Source organism: Phascolarctos cinereus, unplaced genomic scaffold, assembly GCF_003287225.1.
Source record: "Phascolarctos cinereus isolate Bilbo 61053 unplaced genomic scaffold, phaCin_HiC Scaffold_7;HRSCAF=346, whole genome shotgun sequence".
Taxonomy (NCBI): Eukaryota; Metazoa; Chordata; class Mammalia; order Diprotodontia; family Phascolarctidae; genus Phascolarctos; species Phascolarctos cinereus.
Window position 1 is genome coordinate 66,465,970 of NW_027556180.1, and position 12,853 is coordinate 66,478,822.

The window sequence follows — 12,853 nt, forward strand, 5'->3', positions numbered from 1 at the left end:
AATTTGGTTGGAGGCACAGCTGGAGGAGCCTCACACATGGGGTTTTCTCCAGAGGCAAGATGGCACCTAGCCATGCAGTGAGGCCAGCCTAGATGCTAGTTAGGGGCAGAGATGATTAGCCCAGGAAGCTGGTGCTGGCCTCTAAAATTAGATTAGGAGAAGATTCCAGCACTCTTTAAACTTAGATTCATTTGCCCTTTCCTCCTTAAATGTTAGTTTAAAAAAAGTGTGTTAGCCAAGTCCTACTGAAAACTCCAACTTCTGGATTCTTAATGAAAAATAAAGGGGCCATTCACCCCAAGGCTAGGCAGAGGAGTAGGAACTATTGATATTTGGAAGATACAGAAGATATCGGCATCCTTCCAGCACCCCCAGCATCTTTGGGGTACCAAGGAGAAAAGATTGAGTATCCAGCAGAAAAGTCATAAGACCCCATGTAGGGCTGGGCTAAGGCATTGAGAGCCAATCTCTTTCCTGCCTAGGGACCCATTTCCGCACATCAGCCCCTCTAGAAACCAGGTGTGACCAAGTAATGGTATCTGCTGATAGGACATTGCATCTGGAGTCCTAGGGAGGTCTATGCAAGAAAAAGGAGGGTGGCAGAGGGAGAGAGAAACAGAAAAAGAAGAGGATGAGGGAGAGAAGAGGGGGAAGAGACAGAAGAGAGGTGTGGAAGGAAGAGGGGGGAGGGGGAGGAGGAGGGGAAGTGAGGAGAGGGAAGGTGGGGGAGAGGAACGTGAAAGGGGGCAGAGATAGGTCAGAGCATGGGGAGAGGGATCAAAGCTCACCTGCCACCTCCTTCGGGACAGGAACAGCTTCAGGTGGTCAGTGCTGATATCTGCACCCTTTGCCGTTGCCTACAAACCCAGGTAAGGAAGTTATAGTGAATAGGGTGACGTCTTCTGCCCATTGCTTTCTCATCTCATTCTCCCTTAGGACTTCTGCAAGGGAGGACCCTGCTGCAGACGACCGGAACTGCAGAGCAATACTAACAGCTAGTGCAGATGGGGAAATCGAGTCTGAGAGAACTGAAGAATGGTTTCTTTTTTGTTGTTGTTCAGTTGTTTTAGTCACGTCTGGCACTTCATGACCCCATCTGAAGTTTTCATGGCAAGTATACTAGAGTGATTTGCCATTTCTTTCTCCAGTTCATTTTACAGATGAGGAAACTGAGGCAAACAAGATTAAGTAACTTGCCCAGGGTCACACGGAAAGTGTCTGAGGCCAGATTTGAACTCATGAAGATGAGTTTTAGGCCCCAAGCTCTGTGCACTGTGCTGCCTACTAAAAAAAGTTTGATGCAGGATTTGAACTCATGCCTTCCCACCTCCAAAAGCAGCACCCATTCCATTATGCCTCTTAGCTCTATGAAGATAGATATCCTTCACACCCACCATTCACTTCATGGGAAGAGTCTCACCTTAAACCAAGGGTGTTCCAAGGTTTCCTCGGCTGTGGGCCGCCTACAAAGAGACAGAGAGGTTAAGTGGGAGCTAGAGAAGAAAGCAAATACATCAAAATATGTCAAAAGCCCATGCTACAATGGAAAAAGCACCAGCTTTGATGTCAGAAGTGGATTCCAATCCTGGTTTCTGTCTGTGTGAACTGGACCCTCAGCTTCCTTATCTATATATAATGATTGCACCTACTTCACACAGTTATCCTAAGGATCAAATGAGATTGTATATATACATATATATATATATATGAGAGAGAGTGTGTGCTTTGCAAACCTTCTAGTGCTTGATATAAATGTTAGCTATTATCATAAAGCAATTAAAGCAGAGCTTTGAACCTGTTTTGTGTCATGGACCCCCTGGCAGTCTGGGGGAGCCTGAGAACCCCTTCTCAGAGCAATGTTTTTAATGCATAAAATGTAATGCATAGGATTCCCAAGGAGTCCAGTTGTGTTGAAATATAGTTACCAAAATATCAAAGTAACAAGTTCGGGGCTGGGAGGGGGAAGTGTGGGACTGAGGCCACCAGGACGGTTTAGTGGGATCGATGAAAGGCGAAGGGGACTCCCAAAGGGCATCCTGGGACTCACAGCCGGTCTCGAACCAGAACTCGAATGAGGAAGCCCCGGGCCTCTCGGCTCAGGCTGAGGAACGTTGTCTCCTCAAACGCCACATTGTAGTTGTGGATGTTCATCAATGTCGTCCGGTCATTCTCTCCAACGAAGGGCGAGATGCCAGTCAGACTGCAGAGGTTGGGTGGGAGAAGGTTGTTAACGGGGCTGAGAACGGGAGGGACACTGGAGGATTCCAGGGTCAGAAGCATAGGGAGGTGGGGGCTCGGAGGACACAAATTGGGGAGGAAGGCAATTGTCAGGGTTATAGGCAAAGGGCAAGGGCCCAAGCAGTCATGAAGACCTGGATTTGGGCTACACAGGGAACACAGCCATGGCATCTCTTCATCCCATCCCATCTCCCCTCCCTTCCCCACATCAGGCTGCTGCTTAAGGCAGAGAGAAGAGAAAGCACTGAAGGGGCTCAGCCATCGGAGAGGTCTTTACCAGAGGAATGCAACAACACCCACAGGCCTGTGGAAAAGAAAGGATGGTGTCATCAGCAGGGACCCCAGTGTAGACTATATCCCTCCTTCCCAAATGACTTATTATAGTTATTGTTGTCTTCTTTGGTATCCCCAGAGCCTGCCACACAGCATTCTAACCCTGTCCTCCCTCCCGCCTCATAATTACCAGACATCGGTGACTCTGGACACAGGTGTCTGGTTGACAATCTCTGGCCCCACAAATTCAGGGGTGCCATATTGGCAATACTGGGGCTCCTCTGGGGTCAGCTCCTGGGCATTGCCGAAGTCACAGATTCGCACTTGCTCCATGCCCCCGGCCCCATTCCACACCAGCAGATTCTCCGGCTACAGGGGACAGACAGAAGAGGATGAGATGGTTCTTTTGTGGGTGCCCTGGTCAACCTGGGCTCTCTTAGGGTTTGGTTTCCCCATCTGCCCAATCAACTGTCAGCCTCCCTTCCCCTTTGCCTTCCTCTCACCTTGATATCCAGGTGCAGCACCCGGCTCTGGTGAAGGTAAGCGAGCCCCTCCAACACCTGCCTCACATAGGCCCGGATCTGGAGAGACAGTGGGGCCCAGAGGCCACAGGGGAAGTGGGGAATACCCAGAACTGTTATCCAGGCAGAATGGATCCAGAGTGGAAAAAAACAAGCTTGCATAAGCTAATTAGGGCTCAGCTGTGATATAAGAATGAGCCTGGGAGAGGGAAGGCAGGCGCGGGGAAGAAGGGTATTGAGGAAGAACAGTCAGTTAACAAGCCTTTATTTAGCACCTGCTGTGTGCCAGGTACTGGGTTAAGCACAGGGCATACAAAAACAAGCAGAAAAAAAAGATAGTCCTTGACCTTAGGGAGCTTACATTCTAATGATGGGGGAAATTGTTTTAAAAGGAGCTGAAAAGCAGCAGAAATTATTGACATGGGATGCCTTTGGTAAGTATCAGCTGACACTGAGGATACATTCTGGGGCAAATTTCAATGGGGAAAACAGGGGAAAAGAGGAGAGACCTTTGAGACCCTGGATGAGGGAAACTGAGTTCTGTAGAGAATGAATTTAGGGGGGTTGGGGGTTTTTTTGGTATTCATCTGTTTTACCACTTTTTAAAATTTTTTTAAATTTTTTTTTTATTTTTAGGCAATTGGGGTTAAATGATTTGCCCAGGGTCACACGGGTTAGTAAGTGTCAAGTGTATTCATCTGTTTAAAAGGACTTAAAATTTTGCTATGGTGAAGTTGTTTCCATTTAAAAATTACTAATTTACATAACACTAGCTGTGTGACCCTGGGCAAGTCACTTAACCCCATTGCCTAACCTCTCCCCAAAAAAAAACCGCCCCCAAAAAATTACTAATTAAAAAAAAAAACAATTACTAGATAGTACTGTTTGCAAAGCCTGGAGCTGTTCCCAATGCACCAGGGCTTAACTGGAGTAAGGGGTTCCTCAGGGTGGTGTCTGTGTTCCTGTAGAGGGCACTCCTCTCTGTCCTGCCCCATCCACCTCCACCAGCACCCCCATGGACAGTGCCATCTCCCCAGAGTCTGGTCCTAGCCAGCTTAGCCATTGCAGAGGTTTAGACAGGAGGAAGACAGCCCCACACCCAACTCCACCCACCCCCTGCCCTCACCTCGGACTCACACACGGTCGGTTTCCTGGCCATTCGTTCTAAAAGCTCTTCTGTGCAGCTGAATCCAGGGTCAAGGAGAAAAAGGGCCTGGATTGACCCTCATCAGCCCCCTGGGCTCCCCCCCCAACCTCACTGGGGAAGGCCAGTCATAGTACATCTCCCCAAAATGCCCCTCCCTCCCCTGTGATGATGTGTGCTTCCCACCAGCCCCCTTCACAGCCTCTCCTCTAAGTACAGCTCAGCGGCAGACAGTGACCACGTCTCCCCACTGCCCGTCCCCTGGGTACAGTTCAGTGACAATAACAAGGCCCCGTCGCCTCTCGAAGGCTTCATGGAAGTAGATGACACAGTCATGGTGGAGCCGGGCCAGCAGCCCGGCCTCCCGACGTGCAGATGACTTTGGTTTGGCCTGGCTCGGGATGAATTTGGCAGCAAACTCGAGACCAGAACTCCGCTCCACCACCCGACGAAGGTAAGAAAAGGCACCTCTGAGACACAGGTAGGCCACGAGGAGGGGTTAAGTTTTGTTCCCCAACCCCGGGACCTCTCTTCTCTCCTCCTCTTCCTTTCACCCTCATCCCCCAAACCAAAACTACTAGATCAGGGGTGGGGCCTTTTAGGTCCTTGGGTGTGGCCTTTTTAAAAAAATTTATTTTTAATTACTTTATTTTGATTTATCAACAATCACTTCCATATACTTTTGAGTTTAAAATTTTTCTACCCCTTCCTCCCCACCACCCTCCCCAAGATGGGGCACAATCTGATATAGGCTATACATATACATTCCTATTAAACATATTTGCACATTAGCGATGTTGTAAGTAAGAATTAGAACCAATAGGAGGAATTTGGTGCAGCCTTTTGACTGAGTCCAAGTTTTACAGAGCATGTCCTTTTATTAAGGGGATTTGTTCTGTGAAGTTTGGATTCAAAGGGCTGCACTTGAGGACCTAGAGGGACACATGCGGCTCTCAGGTTCCCCACCCCTGCACTAGACATTCAGCTTCTTGGAAAGACCCGGATGTCAAGAGTAGGACTCCATCACCCTACCTGCCAATCTCCTGATGGATATCATAAAAGTCACTAAGTCTCCGTCCTCGAAGCTCTTCATCTTCCCCTCCTCCTTCAATCTCCATGGATGTCTGAGCTGGAAGAAAGATAAGGCTGATGGATGGAAGGCTAAAGGGTAGAAAGCAGGGATGGAATGAAGACAGGGAAAAGGAACAGGGGCAGGCGAGCAAGTGATAAAGTTGAGAGTGGGCCAGGAAGTGGCAGATTGGGTAAAGAGAAGGGGTTAAATGTTTTGGGGGCAGTAGCTAGGGATTAGGACACTGGGGCCCAGAAAAGAATGGCTAAGATAGAGCCCTGGATTTGGAGTTGGGAAGACCTAAGTTAAAATAGTGCCTTAGATAATAATTATTAATTTTATGTGACACTGTACAAATCACTTAATCTCTCTCAGCCTCAGTTTCTTCATCTGTAAAAAAAAAATTGATAGCCTCTAAGATCTCTTCTAGTTCTAAATCTGTGATCCTATGAATAGAGGAACTGGGCACAGGGACTGTTAGGTCACAGGGATTTCTTGGTGGACCCTGGGAAAAGGGAGGTATGAAAGGCAGGGTCCCTAGGGGAAAAGGGGTAGTAGGTATCCCCTCCACCCTAACCCAAATGCAAGAACCCTACCAGCCCAGTCACCTGTTCGAATGGCAAGCTCGGCCTTGCAAGACACCTCCCCTGCAAGGTTGCGAGCCGTGCAGGTATAGACGCCGCCATCTTGGGGTCCCGTGCTCAGCACGACCAAGGAGCACTCAGTCTCCTCATACACGAAGCTCACATGGCTGCTCTCCTCCAATAGGGCCTCCTCCTGTAGAGCAGGAGATCACCTCCACCCCCGCACCCCAATCACACCCAAGGCCCCACATCTCCCCTGTGCCCCTCATGTTCCTGATTCCCCACAGGGATTTCAGTTTCCTCCCAAGGTTGACGTTCCCCACTTCAGAAAGCCAGCTCCATTCAGAGGGCTCATCTCTTGTAGGCCTCCCTGGAATAAGGACATCCACACTCTGCATAATCCCTCTGGGGCCCTCTCAGGATTGCTTCTAGTCTCTGAACACAATCTTTCTTCCCTCAGTCCTCCCTTAGAACCAACCGCCTATCTGAGTCTACCCATTCCCTTCATTCCGCACTCACCTTATACCACATAATGTCCGGCAGCGGCTTCCCTTCCACCACAACGGCAAAACGAGCTGTCTCTCCAGATCCAACCTCCACATCCTCCATGATGGACTCGAACCGTGGAGCCTCTGAAACACAAAGGAGTTGCAGTACAGGGTCTGAAGGGGTGACTCTTCCTTGCTGGAAATTGCACCTATTTATTCCAGTATATAGGATATTTCAAAACCTCTGAGGGGGTCACATCACTCCTCAGCTTGAAACTCTTTGGTGGCTCCCTATCACCTATAAACATTGGCATTCAAGGCCCTCTACAATCTGGTGCCACCTTACTTCTCCAGCTTTAGTTCACTTAATTCTGCTGCGCACATCCCATGCCCCACGAAACTGGACTTTGCTTAGCCCCCAAACCTACCCTGTGCTTTATTTTTTAATCTTTTTTTATTTTAGATTGAATACTAGAACTTCAATACACAATAAAAAAATAAAAAATTATAAATTTATATAACATATTCATTTATCATATATTTTATATATGCTATATAATATATATTCTATATAATATATATGATAAACATAAATTTAAATATTAAAACTTAAATATAAAATAAGAAAAGAAAAAAACATGTCATGTGCACAGCAGAACATGAAAGAGGATTAAAAATACATAGCAATAAATTTCTATTTCAAGAAAGCCTATATATTAAATACTGCACATCGTGTTAAAGGCTATCTGTCTTTTCTTTGCTTCCTTGTAGGTTTTCTTTTGTTCTCTGCTGTATACTTTTTACTTTGTCTTTTTTTTCCTTCTTCCTCCCCCCTCCCTTCTCCCCATCCCAGGATACAATTAGGTGTGGATATATTTATATATAGATATAGATACCCTGGTGTTCTATTAATTCCATGCTTTTTCTCACATGGTTCCTTATATATATACTTCACCTGTTGAATTGCCTTATGATCCAAATCAAATTCCACTTTCTCCAGGAAGCTTTCCCTGCCCCCTGTCCCCTACCCCAGTCTGCCATATACTTTTTCCTTAAAGGCCCACCCAGCACGTTGGATTGTACCTTTTATTGTACAATGCACTTTTCATGGATTATTTTGTATTCTATTTGCCAGTGTTTATCACATCCTCCTTCTGAGTTCTAAGAGGACAAGCACTCTCAAGTTTAATCTCCCCAAAGTCTAGCACAGGCCTCCATATGTAGTGGGCACTTCATATAAATAGATATCTGTTGGATTTAATTGACCTGAATTGGACCAGTCTGGCTAGAGCCTTGCAAATGTGATGAACTCATTAGCAGCTCGAAGCACTGACACCAACAACCAGTAGGAGGGACCAGAAGGAGCCCCAGTTTTGAATAGAAGAAGTCAGAGGTTGGTCTTGGGCACAGCTGGGTAGAAGGCATGCAGGGATGTGGAATCTGAGTGGAGACAAATATTAGTCGGGCAGCTTGTGCCAGCCTGATCGGGGAGATGTGAGGATAAGATTTCTGTGTGCTGTAAAGTGGTGCTTTGAAAGTTTCTTTTATTTGCTTTGTTGAGAATTGAATCAACTTCTTTCCCTTAAATGCTGGCAAAATCCCTTTTTTAAAAGGCAGCTCTGGCTCAGATAAGTATTGGCGTAAGCCCTGGACCCTAGGCCCACCTGCAAGTTCCAGGGTGATAGAGCAAGCCTGGGTGCCATGCCGGTTTCTTGCTGTACAGCTGAGGGGGCCCACATCTCGTCGATTCACGTGGCAAATGCGCAGACAGTACTGGTCATCATCTGGTTGGCTCAGCTCATACATTCCTGCACGCGTCTCCAATAGTGCCCCTCGACAGCTGGAAGGGGATAGAGAGGAGAGGAATGATCACCCTCAATGAGGGCTGGGAGGATTACAGCCGAGACAGAGCAGGCATAGGGAGCACAGATTGGGTAGGGTTGAGACCACTACATGGGGCTAGGACACGCTAGAGGGCTGGGGTGAGAATGCACTGAGTAAGGAGGAGCAGAGCCAGTAGTTAAAAGTACCTCCTCCAGACGACTTGGGCTTCCACATGGTTGAAGGTGACAGTGACACTGACCGGCTGCCCCTCTACCACATACACCACATCTGGCTTGTCCAGCACAACAGGGGCTTCTTCTAGAACTGGGCCTAAAGAGTCAGGAGAATAGATGGAGTGAGGAGGGGGGAAAACACATGAGTCTATCCAGAGCTATAGAAGTAGAGAGAAGAATCCATCATAGAAACACAGAAAGCTAAGAGCTGGAAGGGGCCTGAGAATTCATCTGATTCAACGCCTGAGGAGCACAGAGGCAGGGATGGGACCGGAACTGAGGTCCCCTAACCCCCTGTCTGGTGCTCTATCTCTCTGCCTCCCACACTGGGTCTGATACTACCCCTTCAACCCAGTCTATAAAGTGACACCCTTCTAAAGAAAGACCCTTCACTTGTTGGTACAAATTGTATGTGCATATGTCTGTCCGGTATTGCCTGTGGGTGTTGTAAACTGCTAAGTATTTCCCTGGTGGAAGGCAATGGAAACTCAGCCAAAGCAGACAGAGCTTTGCAGATATGGCCACTGGGACGACTGGCCCCGGAAATTGATGAGAGGAGACCCAGGAGGGGACTAGCCCTGAGAGGCAGAAGGAACCTGAGACAGGAGCTGGATTAGAGACACAAGGTAATGAGATTGTTTCCTAAGGAAAAATGGTGGGATCATAGGAAAGCTGGATAGAAGGGGGTAGGTAAAGGAAGGGGGTAGCTAGTCAGCCATGAAGCTTGTGCCAACCTTTACAGCAAGATTAGGGCTATCTTATTATTAACAATAACTCCCATTTACATAGCACTTCATAGGTTATAAAGCACTTTCCTCTCAACTGCCTTAGGTAATACAAGTATTAGGTCCATTTTATAGATAGGGAAATTGAGAGTCAGAGAAGGTCAGAGTCTTGCTCAAGCTTACAAAACCAGAAGGTAAAGCTGAAGCTCAGCTTCTGAGTATAGCCTTCATTGTACTGTAGAACAAGGGTTCTTAACTTTTTCTGGGTCGTGGACCCTTTCGATAGTCTGGCAAAGCCTATTTTCAAAATCATAGTTTTTTTAAAAAATGTTTTAATTTAATTTTTTTTAGAATTATGCTTTTAAATGCATAAAACAAAATACATAAGATTACAAAGAAAATCAGTTCTATTGAAATATAATTATCACAAGCTTTTTGTTAAAGTTCAGGGACCCCAGGTTAGGAACCCCTGATTTAGGATGAGATTCCCAAGTTCAATAGCTCTGCAATTCTATATCATACCAATGTTTTATTTAACCTTTTCTCCCTTGAATTCTAGTAAAGCTTTTTCTGTGAAAGACTTAATTTTGCCTTTCAAAGCTAGTACCCCTCCTGGGTCTCCTCTCATCAATTTCCAGAGCTCGTCTTCCCAGCGGCCATATCTGCAAAGCTCTCCCTACTTGGACTGAGTCATAGTTCCACTGACTTCCACCAGGGAAATACTTAGCGGTTTACAATACCCATAGGCAATACCTGACAGGCATATGCACAGATATGCTCAGAAGAGCTAAGAGGAAGGAAATGGGTTATTTCTACCCTTAGGCCAAGAGAATCTAGGAGAACCAAGAGTAGGGTGCAGGCCTAGGCAGGTGCTAGGGACAGCATGAGACACAGGACACAGCAAGATGAGTAGGGTGCTGTTAAGTAGAAATCATATAAGGCATCACAATAGCTGGAGGTTCTAATGCTTGGTCTATGGTAGGGCTAGGAAAACTCAACTCTTTTCCTCCCTGGATTCCTGGTTTATTACAACCCCCTGCCCAGTCCCGTCTTACCATATCAGGTTTTCTTTCAGTCCCCATCTAGGACCACTTTTCCCCTTGTCACTCAACACCACCGGTAGCAGGTTCTAACCACCACTCCCACCCTGTCCCCATTCACCAGGATCAAGAGCATCCCAATACCACCATCTAGTAGTCCACCTACCCCTTTCCAAGAGCTGCACGGGTTCAGAAGCTGGGGAAGGTTTACTGCTGCTCTTGACTGTGGTGCTGAGGACTCGGAAGATGTGCTGTGCCCCCTTGCGCAGCCCCATGGCTGCCCAGCTTGGCTCCCGGAGGCCCATGGCCAGAGCTGTCCATTGGCCTGAGCCTACCACTTGGTGCTGAACTGTGTAGGTCAGAGTGTCTGGATCTGATGGAAGGAAAGCAGAAGGTAAAAGAGACTTCTTTGTAGGAAGGTTTTCCTGCCCCCACTCTAGTCCCCAAAACTCTTAGACAAGGCTTTTCTTTCCTGTTGCTCTCCTGGGGAAAACAGGGACTCCTGCTATTATACTAGGCTTAGAGAATAAGGGGCAGAGAGGTGGTAGGTCGAGGACCCAGTTACTAGACATCCAGAGTAGAAGGAAATATAGTATGTCATAGGATCATAAAGTCATAGTTGTAGAGCTGGAAGGGCCCTTAAAGGTTATCTAAACCAATCCCCTCATTTTATAAATAAGAAAACTAAGGTCCAGAGGGATTACGTGATTTGCCTAGGGCCATACAATTAGTAATTATAGAGCTAGGATTTGAACCCAGGTCTTTTGATTCCAAATCCAGTTCTACTTCTATAACATCATGTTGCATCACGTGAGCACAGCCAACAATGCCTCTCTAAGCAGAAAAACTGAGGCACAGAGCAGAAGCACAGCCCCAGACAGTCCAGGATAGAGACCCATATATTCTGCATCCCAGCCCAAGGCCCAGATCAGTAGTTTAGCTGACAACAGCTGGATGCAGTGAAATATCTGTTTCTTAAGCTTTAACTCCCAGTGGCAACTCATAGCTGATGTGGGGATGGAAGAGAGGGGACTAGGGAATGGAAAAAGGACTGCAGTCTCACCCACCCAAACCTTCCTCCCTGTTCTCCTTTCTAGCAGCCTTTGTCCCCTCTGTTCTCACTCCATTTAGCAAGCTTTACTCAACACCTGTGGCTCTCCTTAAACCTCTATGCTCCCCTATGGCAAAACATGCCCACATGGATTCCTGGTATCCCTCTACAGCCCTGACTTACCAATGGCCATGTCGACACTACTGGGAGGGTTCCATTTGAGCATAACCATTCTCCCAGTCACAGTCACCACCTGTGGGGGCCCATCAGGAGGACCAGGCACTAAATCTGAAAGCCATATCAAGAAACAATTCCAGTGAGGTGGGAGTAGACCCTACATCTCAATTCCAGTGAGGTGAGAGTAGACCCCATATCTCCCTGGAAGGAATTCCAGAGTCACAGGGGCTATCCAAGTACCAATGCGTAAATTCCAGGCATAGGTACATCAGTTATCACCATACCACCACCACCACCACCACCACCATCATCATCATCATCATCATCATCATCAATCATCCTGCCTTAGTAGACAGTCTTTGTGAATTTCTGTGGCTGAAAACTTTTATCACCCAACTTCCTGTAGTCTGACTTCTTTTTCAAATTTCTAAATTTGTTCTCAATTAACAAAAAAAAATCTATTTTTTCTCCCTCCCAACCCCCCCCTCATAGAGAAGAGAAAAAAAGAGAACCTTTGGAACAAACATGAACAAATTCCCACATTGGCCATGCTGCAAAATGGATGTCTCATTCTGCACCCTGAGTCTGTCCCCTCTGTGTCAGGAGATGGGTAACATGCTTCATCACCGGTGCTCTGGATTCATGGCTGATGATGCATTGATCAGAGCTATGAAGTCTTTCAAAGTTGTTTGTCTGTTCAATGTTATTGCTATTATAGAAATTATTCTTCTGGCCCTGCTCATTTCACTCTGCATCATTTCCCCCAAGGCCTGACTACTTTCTGTCACCAGCTTGGTGATGAGCATCTCCAAACTGAGCTAAACTGGTCCTCTGACCAGAGAGAATCTAGGGAACTCTCTCTACAAATACAGGTTGGCCCCTTCTTGGCAACTTAGTCTTAGAGAGGTGCTCAAAAACCACTAAACCATGTACAAGGATCCCTGCAGGCTGTACATGGACTTAGTTTTTAAATGTGATATTATATGCTTTGCATGATTGCACATGTATAACTTATATCACATTGCTTACTGCCTTAGGAAGGGGCAGGGGAGGGAGGAAAGGAGAGAATTTAGAACTCAAAATTTTTAAACAACATATGTTAAAAATAATTTTTACATGTAATTGGGGGAAAATAAAATATTATTCAAAAAAAGGAAAAAATGAAAAAAGTAATATTACCTATGTCTTTCTATATTTTTATTTATTTTGTTAAATATTTCCCAATTACATTTTAATCTGGTTCTGGCCACACTTAGGAGTGTTGTGGGTTGCATGTGGTCCCTAGGGCATGTATTTGATATGTCTAGCCTAGAGTAATAACAGGTTAAGTGATTTGCCCATGGTCACATGGTATCAGAGCCAAGATTTGAACCCAAGTTTGCTAACTCTAGACCAAGATATCTTAGCTTAGAGTCCATGCCCTACCCCCTCAAGCAGTCTATGGATAGATTTCAGAGGGTCCATGAACTTGGATAGAAAAAATACA

At 46.4% G+C, this 12,853-nt stretch overlaps 1 protein-coding gene across 1 annotated transcript in view; it reads right to left on the bottom strand.

Annotated features, from left to right (window-relative positions):
- SPEG (striated muscle enriched protein kinase) overlaps positions 1-12,853 on the bottom strand; it is an 81,906-nt gene that overhangs the window by 17,506 nt on the left and 51,547 nt on the right. The window contains 15 exon segments of the mRNA XM_078147627.1: positions 789-857; positions 1,421-1,463; positions 2,048-2,200; positions 2,516-2,542; positions 2,702-2,880; positions 3,015-3,092; positions 4,159-4,216; positions 4,446-4,646; positions 5,209-5,305; positions 5,854-6,022; positions 6,349-6,461; positions 7,982-8,157; positions 8,348-8,471; positions 10,306-10,512; positions 11,374-11,478. Of these exon segments, the coding sequence (XP_078003753.1) occupies positions 789-857; positions 1,421-1,463; positions 2,048-2,200; positions 2,516-2,542; positions 2,702-2,880; positions 3,015-3,092; positions 4,159-4,216; positions 4,446-4,646; positions 5,209-5,305; positions 5,854-6,022; positions 6,349-6,461; positions 7,982-8,157; positions 8,348-8,471; positions 10,306-10,512; positions 11,374-11,478 (1,799 nt within the window).